This window comes from Macrobrachium nipponense, chromosome 44 (genome assembly GCF_015104395.2).
Source record: "Macrobrachium nipponense isolate FS-2020 chromosome 44, ASM1510439v2, whole genome shotgun sequence".
NCBI lineage: Eukaryota > Metazoa > Arthropoda > Malacostraca > Decapoda > Palaemonidae > Macrobrachium > Macrobrachium nipponense.
This window is the reverse complement of record NC_087221.1, coordinates 11,507,687-11,533,946: the sequence shown is the minus strand read 5'-3', so window position 1 is coordinate 11,533,946 and position 26,260 is coordinate 11,507,687. Positions and strand designations below refer to the sequence as shown.

Sequence of the window (26,260 nt, the reverse complement as noted above, 5' to 3'; positions counted from 1 at the left end):
CTTATTTTCTCGAATAAAAAATTACTAATTCGGTTGAATATGGAAATCCCAATGAAACAGCTCGCATCAGTATCGCTTATGTCGTGCAGCCCACCTCCCATCATCGCCGTCCCCTTTCAAAAAAGAAAAAAAAAAAATCAGATCTCAACTATCGTAGCTCAAGTGTCACTTGGAAAGAGAAACAGACAGGATGAAGAGGGAGTCGTCATCCGACTGAGGGATGATCCTCAGAGACACCTTAATCGGCTTCGAATGGATCAGGCGAGACTTGGGAAGACGCCCGACAGGTAGAGGCTGAGGAGAATAAGAACTAATTTCCAGCTAAGAGTTATGAGTATATGGGGACTCCAAGACAAGGGTCTGGAAGATTCCCAGATAACAAAAACATTGCTAAAAACTTCCTAAAAATTAGATGAAAAGATTTGTTTGCATAATAAAAGGCCAGTAATTATTTAGATTTTTATGTTTCAGTTAAATGTAAGCAGTTCATAAAACATTGCTTTTCGCCAGAATGGGTTAAATCATTTTAAAATGACAGATGACAATGAAATGTAGTTCACCTGCAGTAACTGACCGATGCTGCTCTCGTAACTCAAGCCATCGTTTCTAAATGAGAACGCTATGAAAATCATCCCTTTTACCACTGGTTTAAAAAATGAAGAATATGAAATTTGAAATTTATATTTGATAAGAAGAAAGTAACTTGGTAGGCAGCTTCAGTTACAGAAATATCAGGAACACGTGAACTACTGAATGATTAACAATAGGAGGCCCTTACTAGACAATATCCAAACGAAAACATCCTTCCAAAAATCCAAATATGTCTCTCGGGCAAGGGCCGATTTGACATCAAAACACTGATCACAGACACCAAAATAGCACAACGAATCAAGAGGAAAATGATGATTGATCTGGAAGCTGAACCAGGTTCCATTCTGGTGTACAATTTAGTGAGTACCAATAATCGACAAAAGATGTCCGTAAAATCATTAGGAAAATCTCGTGAAAACGAACACTTCTATAAAAGTTTTCATATTTTCACAGCACCTTCAGGAAGGAATCAACTTCATGAACTGCGTCAAGCAGAAAGGTTTACTGGGAAGTAGGGGGGAACAAGGATGATTCTTTATTCTGAAGAGGTAACGTTAACTAATGCGAGGAAAAGACAGTAAAGTTTATACTTAAGTATTGAAAGATTGCTTGTTTGGGGGGGCGGGGGGGGGGGGATGGATCTGCTAAGTCCCAAGTTCGCCTCCGTGCTCCGGCCCCTGTGAATGGGTGCTAGCATCTCCTAAGGAGACTGAACAAAAAAGAACTAGTCATCCTACAGTGCAACCGCGAGACCTACAAGACAAGTTACCGTCGAAGTTATGGCAACCCCTCTCACTCTGACTGAAAATAAGTCATCAAATAACAGTAATGTAAAAACAATTGGAATCCCAGGTAATAGCAGAGTAATACCGAATTACGCCGGTTGAGGGTGTCTTAAAGAGTGCTGATAGTATGTAACGAAGGAATGTTGTAACGTGAGAAGGCGCCAAAGACTCTTGAGAGGTTAACCTTCATAGTTTCCTAAAGTGTTTGTTTCGTGGAATGAAAAGTGATCAGACGATACTGATTACTCAATATATCTAAAAGTCCCGAATGACCACAATTAGATAACGAATAAAGATGTGGAAATGGAAGAGTTAAGGATATCGAAGGAAATTTAGGTGTTTCTTATGAAGATAATGTAGGTTGTAGTATGCACTAGTATAAAAGCAAAGTTGAAGCCAGAGAGAATAGATGGAACACAGTCAAGGAAGGGCTACTGAAGCAGTAGAGGAAAGGAGGCAAAATCAAAATGACTCCTAACGATTTTTGAGTGAGTCTATAAAGCATTATTAATATAAATGGATTCTCTTTGCCAGTGTTTCATCTATAAAAGGAAAATGGAGGGACAAGGAGTCTCAAGATAATGAATAAAATGTTGAAGTCCTCTTCATAACTAGAAAGCAAACTCGCCGTAGTATGAAAATCTTTCATTTGCTCCCAATTCAGATGTTAAGGTTTTCAGAATATATATGTAATCTATAATATTAGGAAACTGGGAAATTAAGAAATTGCTGCACTATGAAGACGAATTATTAGGAAATGTAATTTACTAACCATCTAAATGCTAAAGGAATAACTAATGGACCATATGTGCCTGTTACAGGGACTAAACAAGGGGCTCACAACTTCATCCCAAACGGTTTTATTCTAAACCAACACTTTTTGGCGCCTCATTCACTCTCAGATAAAATAATGTACATGGTAATATATATATATATATATATATATATATATATATATATATATATATATATATATATATATATATAGTGCAATATAAAAACACCGTATCGTGCTTCTAAGAAATCAATAGAAGGATCCACAGTAATATCCTTATTTATCCAGATGAAATATATTTAAGGAAATATTTACAAAGCTTAAAGCTTTCGTCCATCCTCCTGCGGACTTGATCAAGTACACAGGAGGATGGACGAAAGCTTTAATCTTTGTAAATAATTCCATAAATATATTTCATCTGGATAATGAAGGATATTAATGTGGATCGTTCTTTTGTATATATATATATATATATATATATATATATATATATATATATATATATATATAAAGGTTTTTTTGCCACGAAGGAAAAAAATGAAAAAACGAGTTGGCCGAGTACTTTCGGTCCTATTCGGACCCTTTACTGAGGCACTCAGTAAAGGGTCCGAATAGGACCGAAAGTACTCGGCCAACTTGTTTTTTCATTTTTTTCCTTCGTGGCAAAAAAAACCTTTATTTATACATAGCATCACGTTTTATATACTTCGTGATCAAGTTATTCATATATATATATATATCAATATTTATATATATATATATATATATATATATATATATATATATATATATATGTATATATATAGATATATATATATATATATATATATACATACATACATACATACATACATACATACATACTATATATATATATATATATATATATATATATATATATATATATATATATATATATACATGGCATACACCAAATTTTCTGAGCTTATGATAATAAAATGAAAAATAAAAACTGGCTTTGGAAAGAAATACTGAAAAACATATCAAAAGGGATCCATAGAAAAAAAATAATGAATAAAAACGCCTACAGTAAAGTACTTTCCAGCGGCAATGCACAAATCCAACTATTCACAAAATGAAGAAAAAATGGAACTATTTTGAAACAGGTTGAAAATATTCCTATTTAAGCTCGATGATTTTCTTGCTCCTCCTCCTCCCTCCCCCCCAGCCCCCCAAAACCTTTCTCTTCCATTCGTCTACTTCATCCGCTGCCGGAAGTTATTTTTTGTTACTGAAACGCGGTGTGCAAGACAGACCAAGGATAAGGTCTATTGTAGGGATATATTTCCTGTCAATCCCACTCGCTCCCCGTCTTTGATATCACTTTCACTCTTCTGCACAAACTACATTTTTGATCTCGTATCTTGTTCTTTTTTGCTTTTGTTTTTTGCTTACTCGGGGAGTAAGCCGACAAACTACTTTGATGTTGTTGTAGTCGTTATTGTGGGAGATCTATGGAAGAGCCTAAAATTTTAGGTCTGAAAAAGGCATTTAGCTTTGCATTAAAGATACACGAATTTTAAGATGGGATATTTAAGATTTGTCTATTAGAATGAAAATGTAAAAAATGAATAATATGCACGTTAGACAGTACAGCACTATTATTTCTAAAAGAATAAAGAGTATTTATTTTAATTTTCGTTGGTGAAACAAGCATATTTGACCGTAGATTTTAATGTTTTAATTTACGTTAAAAGTTAGGAATATAATGTTTACAACTTGTGTGTGAGGGGAAAATCTTGCACGCATCCAGAGTAAGATTGAAGTAGGATCACGCCTTGTTTACCTCAATTGTACTTTACGTAAGGAAAATGTCCAAAGACGCCGCACATTAACCGATTAACGCTCATCATTAACGGAGATATATGTAAACACTATATTATATGCAAACTATCAAAACGCCAGAGGAGTTATTGTTCCTCAAATGTTCTACCACTGACTTTGAGTCCTCCAAACTCAAGACAGTTTTAAAACGGTTTTCAGAAGCATCAATATATTAATCCTTCAGTGCAGAGGCTGAGACGACGGGTCACGAGGCGCAAGAAGATAACGTTGTAGGAAGAGAGGGTAGATGGGGATAGGTCTGAAGTCCATCTTTGAAGGACACCACAAACCAGCGCTCACGGTAGAATGCTAAGTGAATACGGGAGAGAACCCCATAGATGTACCGGTGAAGAGAGAAGCAATGATTGAATCTGGAGATCACTCTCCTTGGGAAATTCAAAGTAAGGGGACGACCTGCAATGATTCAGGAAAGGCTTTGAATTCGAGTACAGTACATGGGTCTGATCCACTACAGGTATCACGCAAATTAGGGTATAATCCTCGTGGCCATCCCGCTTTTCACAGCCTTTCTTCTGCAATAAGCATCACTGCTGAAAATCCATATGATTGTACTTATGATTTGTTGTGTCCACATTTAGTTTACGGGTACTGAAGCGCCTCATGGATGTTCAACAGTAATAGCAAATAGGAAAATAGGTCTATCTTTTTTTCTTATTACCTAGTAATCATTTAGGCTACGACCTATCACAATTTGTTACATTTCAAGCAGCTTTTGAAAATCCATTAGCTGTTTTAATACGTAAAATGCTATTTAATTATCAGCACTTTCAACACCCCATGGAATTGATCTCTTAATAATTTATAACACTTAAATGATATCCACCTAAATCAACTGGAACATCAATATTCTTAATAACTTTTCCGCGGTACTCATTTAGCCTCCTATAATATAGACAACCATGCGCTGATGACATCGCATCTTCAGTTTTTTTATAACAACTTATCCATTATTTTCATCATCCATGAAAATATTCATTATCTTACTTTAAGAGTATCATCTCTCAATAATTCCCTACTATTATTTTGGGCCTTTATTTACCGAGAAATCCCTATACTATACTAGTCATTTTTTTTAAACAAACTTCCCAAACTGGCACTCAAAAAACCTATGAAAATTTTTGATCTGGCTGGCAATTTACTCTCCAAAATAGGTTTATAAAAAAAGAATATTCTAGAGGCAACTTCTTCAAATCCTTTTGATGGTACATTTTGACTTCTCTTCTCAACTTAAAGAAACTTTGTTGTTGAATAAAATTAACATTTCTTTAATATTTTTATTTCTTTAGACGAAATAGATGGAAATTCAACACCATTAAAATCTATTCAGTAAATGTGAGAATACCTATAAAATCTTTATTTTCAGTTTACCTTTCATCAACTGGCATAAAATTGGTCTCAGCAAAATGATCTTCACCAAATTTCTATGTTAAATCAATCTCTCCAAACAACCGTGTTTTCTAGAAGCCTTTTTATTTATAGCAAAAATAAAAAAATTATAAAGACTGGAGACAATTTATGAACAATCTTAAATTGACTATCAAACGTACAGAAATCTGTGGAACAATGACGATTATGTATAGTGTCAACATTATACTGCAGTGGTGAATATAGTGCACATCCACACATACATCAAAGTGACATAAGGCGCATCTGTCTTTCATACCCCAATCCACTGGGCATTTATACGACCTAATTAAAGGCTTTGCTGAGTGTTTTAACTCTTCTTTTCCGTTTTGATTCAAAGGCTTACATTATAAAAAAAAAAAAATAGTCTCTCCCTTTCTGTCATTTGAAAAGCAGCTCCGTCTACCCCGATCATTAAAATTATCAAATTAGGATGGCAATACGCCCTGAAAGTTCTCAAAAGACGATTTCCATATGGGGAGATGCATTGTCCATATCGAATTCACTTTCTCTTTGATGAACCCTGACCTCTTTTCATCAGACGTCTAATTAAACATTTCTTTTACTTTTTCTTTCTCTTTTCAATGCAATATTTTCCTTTTCCTTTCATGCCCTGTAAGTCTTAGAGGGGAAGGGAGAGGTCCTCCAATTTTTAGCTCTGTTCTTTGATGTCCGTGTCCTCCGTTGCCAGGACTATGCTCGCGGGAGCATGAATGTATCACGCGGATCCACGTACCCCGAACAAACGCACTCGCAGATACACACACGCACGATCATGACTAACTCTAGCCTTAAATAAAATGAAAACAATTAAGGCTAGGGTGCTGCAATTTGGTATGTGATGACTGGAAGGTGGCTTATCAACATACTAATTTGCAGCCCTCTAGCCTTGGTAGTTTTTAAGATCTGAGGGCGGACAGAAAAGGTGGGGACGGACAAGCAAATCCATCTCAATAGTTTTTTTTTACAGAAAAATCAAAAGTAAGACTGAATATACGAGAGACATAATTTGAGGTACAACCATACACCATACAGAAAGATAAGAAGAAAGATAAGTACATAAATGATCAACGCAAAAACTGCAGAGAAAAATAAAACAATCTATCCACACAAAAAATAAAAGAAGAAAAAGGCAAAGTAAAACACTGTTCAACATTTTTCACTTCCAAATTCTTTCACGGAAAATGCTCTTTTCAACAGATTCTCTTGGTCAAACAGTGTTTTGGAGAAGTGTTTTGGAGAAGCTGAGCAGGTAAATGACTCCACGAGTACAATATTTTCGAGTCAACATTTTAGAGGATTTTTTCACCTACCTGAAACAGGCACTTTACTTACCTTGCCTCTTTAAGTTAAGGTGGAACAAAAGTTCGTGCTAACGCCTTGTCTTTTCCTTTTAGCACATTCTGACACGCATATTACCGATAAAGATGTGCTATATTCTCATAGGTACACGCAAAACACAAACGCACACACACACACACAAGGCGTACGGAAATCGTCTTTCGAGAACTTCTAGGGCATATTGCCATCCTAATTTGATCATTATTAATAATCAGGATAGACGGAACAGCTTTTCAAATGACAGAAAGGGAGAGCGAGAGAAAGACTATATCTTTTTATGATGGAAGCCTTTGAACCAAACCACACCACACACGCACACATAATTATATATATATATATATATATATATATATATATATATATATATATATATATATATATATATTATATATATATATATATATATATATATATATACACATTCGGGCAAATATTAAACAAACACACAATTAAAGACAGGGATGCTGTTGAAGGATTCTTGAAAGAGTATAAAATTCCAAGATGGGATCACAGATTCTGTTCTGAGTGCTCGTGGTTTTAGGGGAGGAGGAGGAGGAGGAGGAGGAGGAGGAGGAGGAGGAGGAGGGGAGGAGGAGGAGGAGGAGGAGGATGCAAATAAACACTGAATGATGTGATAAGGAAATGAGAAGTCTGGGGAAGGAAAGGAGAGAGAGAGAGAGAGAGAGAGAGAGAGAGAGAGAGAGAGAGAGAGAGAGAGAGAGAGAGAGAGAGAGAGAGAGAGATTAAGGCACGTAATAAAATAACGAAGGAAGTGTGTCCTTCAAATAAACCAATGAACAGAGAACGATTAATAAGAAAATGGATCTCAGAATAACAGATGTCAATGGAGAGTGACATTTGGTTGTATTTTGAATAGCTTTTATGGGTGAAAGATAGAAGAAGGGCAGAGGTGAACAATAAACGAAAGGAGGGGAATGTGTAAGTAAATAAAATACTTGTGGAAAAGACTCTTGGACACAGATGGAAAGTATTCGAGAGGTTGCACAATAAAAACAAAGATCAGAAATTGATGGTATCAGATACTACAGTTAAGTAATAAAAGTGGGAGGGAAAGACTGACCAGGGTATGTAAGGCATGTCTGGTGCGGAAACGGTTCTGATGGAAAGGGAGAGGTATAATTATATAATGACAAATGTGATAGAGGAAGGTGTAAAAGTTATTGGGCAAAACGTTACTTAGGAAAATGGGGATGGTGTACGGTACGATTTAATCTAAGAAATTAAGACAGGTGACAGATACCAGAGAGGGGCAGAACGGTGCGGGTTTAGGCAAAGAAAAGGGTGTGTGGGTTAATGCTATTAAACAATTAGGCGAGAAGTTTGGCAGTAAACGACAGAAGCTGCAGTAGGAAATCGTTAATAACAATTATACACTAAAAAAAACTTGATACAAGCAATGGACAGTTGGTGTGGATGGTGTTTCTCTCTTAATGGGTATACACTAAAACAGAGTGACCCTGTTTCTCAAGAAGTGGACATGCCAGCTACGTATCTAACATTGTCTAATCGTTATGCTCAGCTTCCCATCGATTTTTATAACTAAATTTACTTCCCGTTCACATCACACAAGAAGCGTCTAACGTGTTATTTCCCACAATGTTAAGATTATTCATTCCCCTCGATACTCTGAGAGTTGAAATTCAAGAGTACATACTCTTTCACACCGAAGCTTATGTGTGAAATGACTTCTCTGTGGATTCATTTTTCGACTGCTTTTCAAAGAATTAAGTTTGAAACAATGAAACATCCTATCATAACTGTCCCTCAGAAAATATATACATTACATTAGGGAAGCCCCTTGATATTATAGTTAATGAAATGAAGAGCATGAACTTTTGCTGGTTTTTAAATCATTTTATAAGTATCTCCGTTAATCTACTTATAATTTACAATAAATTTGTAACTTTAATAATTGTATAATTATTACATTTAAAACTAAAGCACAGATAATTAGATTTAAACAACAGGCAAACTATTACTGTTGACAAACGACTGACCTCTTTTCCCGGGGGGACATTATTCTTGATCTGTGAATTTGGGTGCTGCCCTTCGTCCTCCACACTCGACACCGAGGACTGAGAGGGCGGGTCCTCTCGCACAAAAGACATGGACTCTCTTCTTCTTCCTTTTGTGCGCAGTTCCGCAGCTCTGCTCGCCCTTCGCTCCCCGGGAACAGCTAGGGTGTCTCTAAGCTGCCCCTTGGAGTCACGCTTCTCTAACTTGAACTGAGCATGATAAGACTCTATAATGCCTTTCTTTCCTTCTGCGTCATCACCTAGGTCTTCCGGGCTCTCCTCGTGAACATCCAGACTGCACGGAATGCCCCGATGCCCAACGCGAGGCTCCAGCCGCTGAAAAATTCTCATTCGAGAAGAATCAGTCATAATGGTGCCATCGCTGAGTGACTTGCCAACGTTCTTCTTGATCATGGACCCGGGGAGGGCAGCAGTCGGGCTTTCCTCTGCGGCATGGCTTGGGACCGCCTCAGTTTCTTCTTCCTTCTGGGTCGAATCACACGACTCGACAGAGTTCGACTCCGTCAGCCTAATTTCTGGAGTCGGATGGTGGTATTGCGGAGGTCTCTTAGGGGATTCGAGTTCTGAAAGTACCGTAGCATTGCTGTCGAGCGAGTCACTCTCGTCATTTTGAACTGGATGATTCTTGTTAATCATTGTGCCGTTCATTGGCAGCTTCTTCCTAACCTCCCTTTCGGTAAGATCGACCTCCTCGAGTTCGAAGTTCTCTGTGTTCTTTGGCACAAGGTCAGCCCTATCCAACGGGCTGTCTGATCTGAAGACTTTGATGACGGTTTCCTCCCTAACTAATGGCCTATGCGTCCGTCTCTTATTATCGGTCAGTTTCTGAGCACTCTGTTTCTTCTTACTGACGTTCACCTCAACGTCACTCTCGTCCAGATTCGCAATATTCAGACTGTCAATTTCGGAGGCCTTCCTGCCCGTCGCGTCATTGTCTTCTGTTTCCCCTTCGAAGCCATCCAGATGATAGAGCTCTACCACCGTGTCTCCCCTTCGGAGGAACTCCTTGATGTCTTTGCAGTTCTCGGTGACTTCATCATCCTCGTCATCGCCTTCACCCCCTCCCCCTCTTCCCATAACTACCCTGGGCCCTTTGCCATCGCCCCTCCCGTCCCTCACATCACTAGGATGAATCTTATCGACAACATCGTCCCCACTGTGGATCCCACTGTCTGTTTCGTGCGCATCACTGTTCTCGCCATCTTTCACAATTCCATCACCAGTCGTTAAAAACCGCGAAACACTGTCCGCTCTTATATCTCCCATCATGAATGAGAGTCGACAGAGGTTCTGTTTTTCTATGGAATTATTGTAACCCCTTTACTGTGTTATTAACTTTTCAGTCACATCAGCATCCCATATATGTTCTCTAAACACATCAAGGGAATATAGTAATGTTTGAACAGGAAACGACTAGAACAACAACACAAGTCACATACCCCTGTTCTTGATTTCCTTTTTATATTTTTCCAAACGATGCGCTTCCACAGAAGTGCGAGTTTTCCACTGACTTTCAGATTAGTCTACTTCCCAAAAAGGAAATGTTTCTTTGAGTGTCACATTTTCCCTAGAAGTTATTTACACCGAACACAGACGAACAGAGAATAACTTTAGTTCAAGCTTAATCACCTCTTCAACCATGAGTGCCATAAACACTTCCATCTGGAGAACTGAGTCCGTGTATTCGACTTTGGATCTGTCATGGTTGCCAAAATATCGAACAGACGACTTCTAAGGTAGCGAATGAGAAGCTCTTCCTTGGACCTTCTTCGAAATATAACTTCTCAATTGCAACAAACGCCTTGGTCCCATAAGAAGGTTCTTGAACGTTAGCCAAACGCAGACAGTAATTCTGAACTACAACAGTCTCAAATTACTTTTATATGTAAATAATGATAATTTTTCTATATATATCTAGAGTGCTATCACACACCACATTATTTGTTGCATGGCTGATCAAGTGGTTTCGGATACCACAGACCTTCTCAGTTGTACGAATCACAGGGTAACTAGTAGTTCAGATGTCCTTTTGACCAACAGGTTTTCTTAAGGTGACGCCAGGTGACCCAAGTTTCCTGCGAGTCAGTTAGCCACGTCCGCGCCAGTCCACGTCTGGAGTCGGTGTCAACCTCGGTCTCGACGCAACAAACAACTGCAACAGGTTTGACTTCATCGTTTGTCCGCCCAACTGTCTGCAAATAAGAGATTATCTATTACAAAATTGACATGACTGATACCAGTGCATTACCTTCATTAATAAGATTAGATTATCAGAGCTAATAAATATATCTCATGAAAAAAAGAGATGACATTAATCATAGTTTCAACTCATCCAGTCCTTTCCTCTTAAACGACAAAACTAGCAATCAAATGACCTTAAACGACAGTTCGTTAAAGAATACCAGGTAACCTGATATTCTTTAACATTTAGTAAAACAAGTCTCCATACATAATACATATGCAAAAATCAGCTCCACTGAATAAAAGATAAAATTCTACTGAGATTGTAACAAATTTCAAGGGCCTTTCACCTGCTAGTTCAAAAAACACTGACGTCACCACTGTGACCACCAAGTAGCCAAATTACTGTAATAGAAACACTACAGTATATAATAGTCATAAACAGCCATCGTTAAGTAAGCTTTCAGTCTTGGAATAACATAGAATTCCAGCTGCATTGCTATTCTTGTGAATGAAACGACACAACACAATAAACGACGGTAAGTAGGAAAATGGAAACGAGCTATAAAATAAAATCGCAGGATAGTGTGGCGGTTAGCACCTTTTAACTTGATTAGCACTATTCCCTTCCTTTACCCTACATGGCTAGCGAAGGGTCGGGAGGAACACCATGGAACGGATAGGTGGGAGAGGGAATGGATGCAGAAGTGCGAAAGCCACACAATCAGGCATTATCGGTGGCGCTGTTGACAAAACTCCCTATCTGTTTATCTCCGTGATAACAACATTGTTAGTTCACCCAACGCCATTTATCTTACATCCTATGCTGCAAGTACTTCACCTATTATCAAACTATAATAATAATAATAATAATAATAATAATAATAATAATAATAATAATAATAATAATAATAATAATAATAATAATAATAATATAATACGATATAATAATATTTCATTAATGGAGACGGCAGTGCATGCTACGTTTGCTTTTTCAGTTCTTAATGACTCCCCTTCTTCCAAGCAGAATGTTTCTTGAGGTCTCGCCAAAGTTCATGCAGACTGAAGATGGAGGTAACAATGACTCGAACTTCATAAGGAATTCATTCTTTATCACGGGTCAGACGGGTTTCGTCTTGGTGCGCACAGCAAGGCATCTTCAGAGATGGCTGGATGGTTTAGACTTTATATTAAGCTGGTTTATGCCACCCCGGGTCCTTGCCCTAAGTCGCCCTGCGAGTACGGTAAGGCGTTTGTGTGATTAGGAAGCCTGGTGTTTGTTTTTTTGTTTGTCTGGTGATTTTACATTGCATGGAACCAGTGGTTATTCACCAACGGGACCAACGGCTTTACGTGACTTCCGAACCACGTCGAAGTGAACTTCTATCACCAGAAATACACATCTCTAACACCTCAATGGAATGCCCGAGAATCGAACTCGCGGCCACAGAGGTGGCAGGTCAAGACCATATCGATCACGCCACTGAGGCGATGGAAGCCCGGTGTGGACCTCAGGACTCTGTTCACCCAATAAGGACGAAATAATGGCTTCCTACCCTATTTGTTATTTATCTGATTTATTTGACATTGTTTTTATCTTATATTTTTCTTTGTTACTTCTTTTACACGGTGATTTCTTTTTACTTCCCAATTTCCTTCAGTTAACTAAGCTGCTTTCCCTGTAAGAGTTCCTTGGTCCTGCTGCATTCTGCTTTTACAACTAGGGCTATAGATTGGCTTATACCGATAACAAAACTAATAATACCAGCTAGATATATACAAGAATATATCCTCATGAGAAACGGAAAGGAGTTAAGATATTGGATCAATTGAGGACAAGGGCCACAGTTGGCCAGTGTGCCAATAAGATGCTAGCAGGCTAACCCACAACTTTACTGCAAGGTTAAGAGTTCCGTACAGCGTAACAGACATAACAATTTTATTCGGGGTGGTTTGTAAATTTTAATGACAGACATTTTTGAAAATGCTTAACCTAGAAATACTGTAAAAATTTTCTCCGATTGTGATTTAGTTATCATTAATTAGAGAGTCTCTACCACGGTTGTAACAAATAATAACATCTATAGATTATCAATTCTGAAAATGGGTTTTATTAAAATGCCTTAATTCAATAAAAAAAAGAGAGGATTATTTCCGTTACCTGCTTCTAAAAGAACCTATTGGCCTCGGATTAGCCCTCGATGGCAAATCCTGACCCACATCCTTCATTGGCCCTTGCAGGAGGGCGTACCTAACCGAAAGCCTGTGCCGGCATAAGGCCATCATAATTTTGTACAACAGAAAAGCTATTTTTATCGATTGGAAAATCCAGCTCAGAATTACGGCCAGCCTAATCTAAAACAAGAACAGCCATTGATATTCAGTTGCTATGAGGATGACTGGATACATTCGCATGGGCGGAACGCATCGAGTCCTTCGTAAATAGTGAGGAACATTTCCTGACACGAAAGGAAAATTTATTGTTATTTCTTCTAATGGATCTTCAAGAAGGAATCTATCCCAGTGTAATAATAATAATAATAATTTGTTTTTTTCCTTTATTACCCGAATTACATCATGAACTACTAAAAAAACTACTAGTCAGCACGACAGATGCACACGGACCGCACACAGACAGGCGGAAGGAGTAAAAAGCTATAATTCTCCTTGACTCTGTTAGTAAGGGTTAACAACAATCTTACATGGTAATTAATTCTGTGGAAAAATCAGTAGATCTCATTATCCACCAACATGGGAAAATAAAGATAACCTATTTGATAACTAATTAACTGAAAATTCTTTTCATTCGGCAACTGCGTAACAAACACTAAACAGGAAGTAGGAAAGCTGCATGACAAAATATATTGAGTGCAGTAGTACTATAAAATCAAAATATGAAGATATGAAATGTTAGTATGCAGGTAAGAATGAAAGAAATCACGCTCACATTAGTTTACAGACCCAGTTATTTCAAATATTTTCAGTTATCAAATACAGATATTTTTAGCCAAGTGCATAAACAGTTACAATAGGTTTCTGTTGTATTCTGCAATGAAATGTACCGGATAATTGTTGAATGCATTATAAATAAATTGCAGATGAATATAACAGGTTTTAGTTTAATCAAATATGCTTTCGCGATTACTGCTCAGCTTATCTGGTGTGGCCTTTGCCCCTATACAAAAAAGGACTGGGTCGATGAGTAGGAGGAGGAGGAGGAGGAGGAGGATATACATCCTCTCAAAAATGCAAACTGGATTCATTTTAGCGTTCTGTAAAGTTTTGAGAGAGCTATTTGTCTGTCTGTCCCCACTTTTTCTGTCCGCCCTCAGATCTTACAAACTGCCGAGGCTAGAAGACTGCAAATTGGTATTTTCATAATTCACTCTCCGATCATCAACCATACCAAACTGCAGCCCTCTAGCCGCAGGATCGTGCGTCTGGCAAGGCTGTAGGTGCCAACAGCAGACCACCGGCGGGCAGTGGCTGAAAGTTTCATGGGCCGCAGCGGAGTGTTCCCTGGGCAGTGGCAGAGTTTCCTACGGCATTATGCGCTGCACAGAAAACTCGACTGTTCGGCGCATTTTTTTCTTGTTTTCTCACGAAGGTCTCGATCTTCTTCTCCTATGCCAGTATTCTAGAGGCAGAAGAAACCTAAACTTTATTGGCATAAATGGAATTAATTCTATAAAAAGGGGTCACAAAAGCAGCAATGTTTATTGACGCCTTAGATGAACTGTATAACAATATTGGCGAAACTCAGCCTCGGCCCATAAAACTTAGCCGCGGCCATGTTTGATGATTGGAGGGTGGATGATCAAAATATCAATTTGCAACCCTCTAGCCTCAGTAGTTGTTAAGGGCGGACGGACAGACAAAGCCGGCACAATAATTTCCTTTGACAGAGAACTAAAATGCTCGTAACCAAAAGGGTGAATTTTTGACTCACCGATCTTTGATCAAAATTAGAAGTTACCGCACAATCAGTGAGTTGCATCAACATTCTCAGATGCAATAGGCTAAAGAACCATTTAATTATTTGCCGACTCATATTCGATCGTTCAGAGTGTATAAATAGTTAAAACACATATATACTACAACCCACACCTCATTTTAAATTACTTATCTTTTTGGTGAGCGATGAAAAGAAAAACAGGTAAAAATATATCAAAATTGGCAATCCCGTAAAATAATAATAATAAAAAAAATTGTTTACGTTCCTTGCAGCCATTTTTGTGTTTTGATTTTTCTACGACCATGGAAGCGTCCACTGACAACAAGTGTTCTGACCCTCACAAAATCGCCCGAACGAGTTCACTCGGCCCAGAAAACAAGCGTCACTACCCGCGCCCAATCAATGCAGTTTTGTTCTGGTCGATCGGCGTGCACCGCCGTCTGAAACTCTCCCTCTCTGGGTGAAGTGGAGGGCAAAAAGGGACTTTTTTTTTTTATCTTAGAAAAATACAAAGTTTGTCGGCAAAAAAAGCAGTTTCCGCTTTGAAGAGCAATGGCAATGATTTGGATTGGCTGGCAAAAGTTTCAGAATCCTGTTAAGGAAAAAACTGATTTTTTAAACGTGATTTTCCCCTTTTATTGCTTTCAGTCCCTTCGAACACTGAAGTCGGCGTACGAATACGTCACAGACAAATATTAAGTGTACACGCTCTAGAACATGTAACAATTAAGAGGAAACCTTTATGCGACTAGTGAATTTGTCCTGAAAACCTATAAAAAGTAAAAAAGTTATCAATGAGAAATTCATAAAAGCAATTCGTCCCTGACATCGAAAATGAGCTCTCAAATTTCGAAGAATGTATTCAGAAGTCTTACATAAATAAATACCCACAGGAATCACTGTTACAAAGTTTGATGAATTCAAATTGGACTTTGGAATGTAGATTTCAGAGGATTTTTCATCGCCTACAAATAATCCGGTTTCGCCCACTGAGAATACGAAATACATTTATAATCAACCAATATACTCTTACCAAATAGAAAAGCTAACTGATGTAGAACTGATATTCCATTTGATAACTTTCAAAACGCAAAATGAGAGAAACAATTCCTCTAAAATTTCTTGTGGAAAAGAGAGAAAAAATCTAAAAAATATAATCTTTTGAAAATGTCATGATAAAACACAGAACTAATACTCAACAAAAAAAAAAAAAAAACGGAGTATTTGCTTAGTGAAACCTTTCCTATGGACAATACTCAAGTCCGAGCACATCTGCCAATTCAGTGGCTGATGAAGTCGTAAATTCTTGTTCATTATCATTTTGCAAAATACTTGGGAGATTATAAGCAGATCCAGTGTGGTTCGTGTATCAGTAGTTTTAGGAAGAATAATTTTGTTAAAAGTTCCTAATGAATGTTGACAGTCTCAAGTGGCCTCAGCAAAGATCTTTGTTTAATTTACATTTTTTTTTCTTTAGGCAAGAGTCACAGTTCGGAAAAGAAATGCTCATTTTCTTGGGTTACTTTGATATCATTTAATTTTTTCTTTGCGCTGCCACATCTTATTGAAATTTGTGCTTCCATGAGGTTATCGAGACCTGGTGCTTGCTGACAGGACGCTTAGTCTGGGCAGCGGACTCTTCTCTAATCAGCTACTGATGGTTTTCCCTTCGTATCAGCTACAAATTAATTCGTGCATTTTTTTAAGATTATCAAGATTCTCGGAAAGAGAGCCCGACCTAAAAAGGCACGTATAAAGTAAGAAGAAGAAAGAAGATCAAATTAGCTTGTTCAATCAGCAACTATTTTTCCCTTCAAGCGGCTATAAAATAATTCGTTCTTTCTAAGGCCATCAATACTCAGGAAGAGAGAGAGAGAGAGAGAGAGAGAGAGAGAGCGTTAAAATAAATAATTTACCTTGAGTATAATTGACACTGACAAAAAACATTTCAAGTTTATTCTTCTATATCAGTATCATTTCCGATTTTCCTTCTGTTTATGGATTTTAAAATATCTGGATCAGATCCCGATAGTCTGCAATGCCAGTTAAAATGCAAATAAGAGCTTTGTCTCGGCTGGAAAATTGAACGATACGATTCGAGAAAAATCCGTCACGGAGGCTGTTTCATTCATGTTTCTTTTTACTGTGGTAAAGTCAGCATTAATGATCTCTTGAAGAACATTTTCGCCAGTTCCTGATGAACTGCCTTCTCAAGGGAAACAATTTCTGTAACAGGTAATTCTGCAACAAACAGCCTTCCTAATTCAAAAATTATGCAAGGTTCGGTGAACGTTCATACATTCGGCAAACGGTTGCCCATTTCTTATTACAGGCTGCCATCTGCCTAATTCAAGAACTATTCATTTGCTGTCATTTTCATGAATGTATGTATATATGTATGTATATCTAGAACTTAACATTTATGTTTTCATTCAACTAAATCTGAGCTTCTTGGCTTCGGACAATGTGTCAACGATGAGAAGACGAAGGCAACATCGTACAGAGATTTGAAAATCGAGTCCAATGGGACAGAGACCATAAATGTACACTTGATGGATGTTGAGCTCTAGCAAGTGGCCTCAGGAGCTGAGGTAGTTTGTATTGTTATTTTCTGTTTTCCCTAAACCATCCCTACCAGAAGCAAAACGGATTCATAAATGTTTTGGATATTTTATGGGCCACTTTAAGGGGGAATGCCTGGGAAGGAGACAGGTGTCTACATTCATATACACAATAACAATGACACTTTTATAGGCTTTTACATTCGAGTACGCAGCAACAAAACTTTTTTTTCTACATCTTTTGGAACTACCATTCTGAACTAATTTAAGATGCATACAAACACAACCGTCAGTTTGCTAGATTTCGTTATGAATGTCGGCGAGCGTATTCTCTATATAATGGTAAAAGAATCTCAAAAAAAAAAAAAAAAAAAAAAAAAAAAAGGAAGGAAGAGTATACTATACATATACACAGACACATTACACACACATATATATATATATATATATATATATATATATATATATATATATATATATATATATATATATATATATATATATATGATATATATATATATATATATTTGTGTGTGTGTGTGTGCGTGTATATACATTGCATCACGTTTTATGTATTTCGTGAGCAAGTTATTCATATACATACATATGTATATATAATTTATACACACACACACACATATATATATATATATATATATATATATATATATATATATATATATATATGTGTGTGTGTGTGTGTGTGTGTGTGTGTGTGTGTGTGTGTGCGCATGCGTGCGTGTATATATATTGCATCACGCGTTATATATTTCGTGATCAAGTTATTCATATACATACATATGTATATATAATTTATATATATATATATATATATGTATATATATATAATATATATATATATATATATATATATATATATATATATATATAAAGTTCCATGTGTTAAACATAATCGTCTTCAGGAAATTGTCCTGAAATTGTAAAAGCAATGGTTGTGAAAATGTTGATTTAAACAGGTTTACTTGCCTATGCACACAAACAAACTATATACGTATATATATATATATATATATATATATATATATATATATATATATATATATATATATATATATATATATATATATGGTTTGTCTGTGTGTACTGAAAATTAAGTCTGTGTTTAAATCACCAATTTCACGAGCATTGCTTTTACATCATCCGGATTATGGAAACACATGGGACTTATGTAGACATAAAGTTCCAGGCGGTTGCTGGATATTTTTAAAATTGCAGTCGCTTGGGAAGTATGCTGAATCTTGTCTTGTGCCGTATCATCACAGGTGGTAAGGACGACATCTTCGAGGTCCAAAAAAAGAAAAGAAAAGAAAAAAAAAATTTAAATAACCGTATGCAATTTGTCAACCAGTCATGAATAACTTGACCATGTTTGCAAATAGTTCATTAATCCAGCTGTATTTTCTAGTGTGTAAAACTGTCAGAAAAACCTAAGCAATTCAATCTTCCGAATGGATCGGGTAAGGCAGAACGGCCAACATCTTCGAGAGGTTTGAAGGCAAGCACAAGGCAGAAACGCGTCTCACTCCACACCAATGAAAGCCAAATACCGAGACTTATGCTGTGATCAAACGGCCAATTTTACCACGTTCTCATCTCCAACTCAGTTAGGATACTTAAATTAAAACGATACCAATTTAACTCTGATGAAACGCTGTCAGATTAAGCTGGGATACTGCCATCTTGGGGTCTTCGTTCTCGGAGAAGAAATGCCATTAGTACGAGTGACTGTGTGGGGGAGTCACCAAATCGCAAACCGAGAAAACAAAAAGAGACAGATTTAAGATACAAAAGATGCGCTTGCCAGAATAAATGAAAAACTTCAAATTATATCATAACTCACCGCTGTACTAAATGACAATATATATCAAACAACATGTTTTCCTGTAGCGCGAACGAAAATAGTTCACAAGAAGCCTTTGCCAAATGATTCAAATGGCAGTAATGGAGAGAGAGAGAGTATGTTCCAATAATGAACATATTGCAACTGCTAAAAATACTGCCACGTATTCATCACCCCAGACATCATTCTCTCTTCTATTATTGATTCCAAGTTCTCCCATATTACTTCCAATAAGCCCACAGAGAGTACAAAGAATGATGGGCACGGCATGGAAATAACTATGGTCCCGGCTGAATGAACAGGAGAGGGAGACAGCGATCCTTGATCGATGTTGATCACCATCCCAGTGTTTTCCCAGATGTTTATTCTTCCTGCATCAACCACCGCATATCTTTATGGGCTCTTTCTTCGAAACTGTTGGCACACAATGGGCAAAGAAATAAGGTCTGCTAGCATCTCTCTCTCTCTCTCTCTCTCTCTCTCTCTCTCTCTCTCTCTCTCTCTCTCTCTCTCCTAAATCACAACAAATGCATTTATAAATTCTTCACAAACTCCGATATCAATTTCGTATTATTTTCTTTTCTCTATCCCGTCAATTGCAACAACTTTCTAAGACTTCCGTCAGAAAAGTAAAACCTAAGACGTGATTTATTTTTGCGAAGTGGAAAACTTACAAGATTAATGAGGAATAAGCATCCTCCTTGAAATGATTTGGAGAAATTAGTATAACAGTCAGGTGAGAAAAGAAAGGTCACCGAATAGGTCAAGTAAACAAGGTACCAGGGTAGTTGTGCGTCAAGAACAAGTAAAAAATTGCAGTTCTCTTGGAAGACAAAGAAAAGACTGTATGAATAGATTGTTGACCTAATTCCCCATTATATAAACAGAGTGGCTAATGATTACAGATGAACGTAAAAACGGAGAGGAGGTTGACATAAATTGTTTACCTAAGGTATCTTGTGCAAGAAGTATTGCAAAGGCAACAATAATAAGATACGAAGAACTGGTAGAAAGGATAGCGTGTGCTGATCAATGACTGCTGCGGTAAATGCAGAAAGAATGGAAGATGGTGGGGTGGTCAGAAGAGTGTACACTTAGTAAATGTTAGAAGGAAGAAAGGGAAGAGGACATAGAAAGTATTGGATATATGCAGTGGAAGAGGGTCTAAATATCTCTGACGCATGAGTGATGAAAAATACAGGCCCAACACAATGTATCAACGTGGGATCATCAAAGATTCAGCAGTTAAAGTAGAAATGTGGTAGTGATCACAGTCTTGTATTTTCTCTGGAACAGCTATCCCTTCGGAAAACTGACTTACTATGGAACTTCTGATATCACTTTTATCACGAGAATAACGATGAGTTAAAAACATAAACAAATGCCATATATATATATATATATATATATATATATATATATATATATATATATATATATATATATATATATATATATGTGTGTGTGTGTGTGTGTGTGTGTGTGTGAAATATGATATGAGGTCACGTTTCACATGACCACGTCGTCAGGTCGGCAACGTGGCCTTGTTCTGGCACTTTGGACTTGAGTTCGAATCCTGTCACGGACATCGGAATTAGTTCATAATCTTACATTTGGATCCAAGGCTTTGTAGTAATAACAAGCGTATCCATAAAGTGTAAAGATTTCGTGAATTAAAGATGATCAGTAATTATATATATATATATATATATATATATATATATATATATATATATATATATATCTATATATATATATATATATATCAATTGTGTGTCTGTGTGTATGTATGTACGTATGAATCTATGTACCGATCCATATCTTCAAATATATCGCACGGAAAAGTGAAAAGCTATATAAATCCTGACCGGTTTCGCCTTTGGTATTTGTAAGACATTTTACGTTGCTACAGATGTACGCTATATATACATTTTGATCAACTGTTCTGGAGGATTCAAGCATATATATATATATATATATATATATATATATATATATATATATATATATATATATATATAGTATATATGTACGTATATATAAATATATATATATATATATATATATATATATATATATAATATATATATATATATATACATATACATATATATCTATATATATATATATATATATATATATATTTATATATATGTGTATGTATATATGTATATATATATTTGTATATATGTATATATATATATATATATATATATATATATATATATATATATATATATATATATATATACATAAGAAGTTTCAAAGTCACAGAGAAACACTAGTAACACGTCAAAATCAATTTCGTCGATTGCTTACGTCCTCTATTCCGAATAAATATAAGCGTATTTATACGGAATATGCAAGTGTGCTATAACGACGTTAAATGCAATGGAAAAGGAGGATGTTATGCGATGGAAGGGTGAACCTATTCATTGTTTTTAGACCCCATTAGATCCCGCCAGTGTCTAGTCTAGTGGGTGCATCCACAGGTATACCTCCTTCAGAATGGGTTCTAGTTTCATCCCTCCTGTTTAGTATTCCGATGTCCAGCGTCTTCCTGATAGATGGATGGATGTTCTCCGTTTGACTGATGACAGCAGATTCCAGAATCTTCCTTTAGTACGGGTGGTTACCTTTGGTAAACAACTCGGAACTAATCTAAAATATGGTATGACTCTTATTCCTCCGGTCCATACTTTACTAATCGTTTATGCTTAATTGATCTTTATGATATGGTATACCGGCCTTTTCGATAGAATTATCCAAAAGGTGCGAAAAAAAATCGGGACGTTGATATCACTGTGGTAAATAGTGTGTGTGAGTGTGAGTGTGTGTGTAAATATGATTTATAGGTTTTAGGCATAATGCCAAGCACTAGGGCAGCTAAAGTCATTCAGCGCTGAAACGGGAATTGACAGTGAAAAGGTTTGAAAGGTGTAATAGGAGGAAAGCCTCGCAGTTGCACTATAAATCAATCGTTAGGAAAGAGTGGAAAGGAAGAGGGAAGAAAGATAATATGAAAGGAGGCACAGTGAAAGGAATGAAAGTGGTTGCAGCTAGGGGCCAAATGGACGCTGCAAAGAACCTTAAGTAATGCCTACATTGCACCGCATGAGGAGCACTGACGGCACTACCTCCCTACGGAGATGTGTATATATGTATAATTTATTCATACAATCACGGGGCATTAAAAATTAGGACAAGCTCTTAGCTGTTTAAACAAATCATACTGAAATATATTATCTACTGCTAAAACCCCTTGATGGTCAGGAATTGTCGCTATTAAAGCTGTAAAAATGTTTTTACTGCTTTTGACAGACCTCTATTAATGAACCGAGTGCCATATCCTAGATTTTGGAAAGATATCTTTATAGAATTTATTTCTTCATCTAAATATTCAAAATCATCAGTTGTATAGTTCGAAAATGCATGACTATAATGTGTTGGTTTCCTATACGCTTTAAATTTGGCGCAATTAACCAATGAACAATTGAACTAGGTGTTCACTTCAAACATATTTTTACGTGCGAATAGAATTTGAGATCTGGTAATAACTTACACTACAGGTGATTCGAACCTGTGCAAACATTCTACTCTGACCTCTCGGTTATGATGCGACATTACTGGCCGGGGTAGAAGCAGTTATGAATTATAATTCTCCTCGAGCGTTACTTATTCCCAAGGGATAGAGAGTTCGATACAAAACGGTAGGCTTAGCAGCCGAACATGAATATCAAAACGACCCGCGTATACAGATGCCAAAAATGCACACACACACACACACACACTTATATATATATATATATATATATATATATATATATATATATATATATATATATAGAGAGAGAGAGAGAGAGAGAGAGAGAGAGAGAGAGAGAGAGAGAGAGAGAGAGAGAGAAGAAATATGGGTCCCGATATCCCATGACTGATCACCAACCAATAAATACACAGGTAGATCTGGCAAAGGTTGTGGATTTTCCTCCATTTTCTATCATAAATCGTGTGATACATCCTTGGATGCTGTACGTTCTAGTCAACTAATCCAAGTAAATTTGTGATGCATCATATTCATTACGATGGTAATGGCAATGGAGTTGGGCATGAAGAGATAAACACTGCCATTCGTACAATTCAAATAGAACTCATAGGTTATGTCTGTCACACTAGGCTTAAGCTTATCACCAGATGGCGTTGGGGACATGCATACAAATCCAGTATTACGCTGGTCGACTCGTTTTTCATCTCCGTTCGACTAAAGCTATGCGCCAATACCCATAAACAGGTGTGTTGAATGGGACACCACCAGCAGATAGGAAATGAATCCCAGACCTTTTACATGCTGACACTATATATTCTCCTAAAACCTAGGTTTTACATACGAAGTTTTATAATCAGTTTCAAAACATAGCTATCAATTTATCCATGCATCTACCTTACTATACGCACAGGCACACACACACACACACACACACACACACACACATATATATATACTATATATATATATAATAAATATATTTATATATATAATATTATATATATAAATATATAGAAATAGATTAGATAAAAATATTATAGTTAATATTATAGTATATATGTATAATTTCTATATACATATGTAATACATTATGTAAAATATCTATAATATTATATTATTATAATATTAATTATTATATATAATAATAATATAGATTAGATAGTAAATAATAATATTATATATTGTATATATGTATTATCTATAATACATATGTTATAGCATAATAGTATATCTATATATATTATGTATATATATATTATATATATATATATATAATATATAATACTCTATATATTATATTATATTAATATAATAATATATAAGGTATAGAAAAGATAAATCTTATATTATTAATATATGTATCTATGTACATATGTATACATATTAGTATAATATATATATATATATTATAGATATTATATATCTATATATATATATAATAAGATATAATAGATAGATAGATCTCTCTCTTATAATATATGGATATATGATATTACTACAATATGTAACATATAGTATATTATATATATACTCTATAGAATTAATAATATTAAATTAATATATTTAAAATATATATAACATTAAATATATTTATTTATTATAGTATAATATATAGAGATAGAAAGATAAATATATATATATATATGTATATCTATATACATATGTATACATATCGTGTATATATATATATATATATATATATATATATATATATATATATATATATATATATATATATACTGTGAGTGTGTGTGGAACAGTGAACTGGCCATCTTCTATTTCTGAAACAGCATTCGTTAACGTTAAAATATTCAGAAGAACATTCGCTACTCCCACAACACTGTTTTTAAAACGAAGCTCAAAACTGTTCCACCTAATAGAACGAGACGTAGATGATGGACCCGAGCATCAAAGGCTCAGCAAGGGATCCAGATACCATTTGGGGAATGAATGCTAATGTTCTCTTGTTGATTCTCGGGAATGTCTATCAATTAGCTGTCGTATTTTATGTGGAAAGAAAAGAATGAACTCGAAGAAGGTACTTTTCTTTGCATATCTTCAGTGGCCTAATGGTGGTTCAAGTCTTAGAAAAAATGTGTATGAATGTGTGTGTATATATATGTGATATATATATATATATATATATATATATATATATATATATATATATATATATATATATCATATATATACATATACACACTCACACACACACACACACACACACACACACACACACATATATATATATATATATATATATATATATATATATATATATATATATATATATATATATATATATATATGATGTGCGTGTGTATTTGAAATAACCATAATGCCCTCTTAACTTCTCGAATTCTTTACACTTTTTGGACAAGTCTTTCACTAAAAATTCTGATGTATGAATATGATGAAATTGTTAAATTTGTATCAAGATCCAAATCCACATCCGGAGTATCCTAACAAGGTCACATTACCTGACCACATGAACTCGTTCGAACCCTGCAACAAATGTCAAAATTTCTTCATATTCTTGCATTTGGATCTAAAGTTTTGTAATAACAAGCGTATCCAAAGTGTGAAGAATTCGAGAAGTTAAAAGGGCAACTTGATTACTACAATCATGTATGTATATATCCAATACAAGTTGGGAAGGTATCTTTTGGCTGCGGCTTATGTAGCCAAACTTTTATCTTTGTGGATCACATTTTGATTTTCCTGAAACAAATCAGTTAAAAAATAATATTATAGTTGAAATTTATAAAAAATACGACTGTATTATGTCTGGAGTGCTGCCCAGCATTCATGGTGTAAAGAAAAAAATCTTGGATGCAAGGTATAAAGATCAAGCCGCGAATGTATGGTGTAAAATTAAAAATTCTGAATGCATGGTATAAAGAGAACATCTTGAACTCATAGCATAAAGAGAAAATTGTGAATACATGGTTTTCGTGGATTTCGTGGTACGCATTATGGGAAAAAATTCGAGTTGCGTATCTTTGTGTACTCTATAGTATCTTTGATGAAAACTATATATTTATATACATATATATATATATATATATATATATATATATATATATATATATATATATATATATATTATATATGTGTGTGTGTGTGTGTGTGTGTGTGTGTGTGTGTGTGTGTGTGTGTAAGAATGATTGATTTTATTTTATGAAAATTAGGCTGTATAGCATTGCACTATGGTAGTTTTAGATCACTGAGCGCATAGGACAGAAGATATCGTTAGTAGCTGGAAAGTAGGACTGGAGACAAAAAGCGGAAACTGAAGTTAAGCAAAAGACTAAAAAGTGGATGCAGGTAGGACACGAA

General features: G+C 35.7%; 1 protein-coding gene across 5 annotated transcripts in view; it reads right to left on the bottom strand.

Moving 5' to 3' along the window:
• LOC135204025 (adenylate cyclase type 8-like) overlaps positions 1-26,260 on the bottom strand; it is a 973,771-nt gene that overhangs the window by 229,689 nt on the left and 717,822 nt on the right. For all 5 annotated transcript variants that reach the window (XM_064233960.1, XM_064233961.1, XM_064233964.1 and 2 more), the window contains exon 4: positions 8,781-11,011. In XM_064233960.1, coding sequence (XP_064090030.1) covers positions 8,781-10,088 — 1,308 coding nt within the window. In that variant the 5' untranslated portion in view covers positions 10,089-11,011. The remainder of the gene's footprint in view (positions 1-8,780; positions 11,012-26,260) is intronic.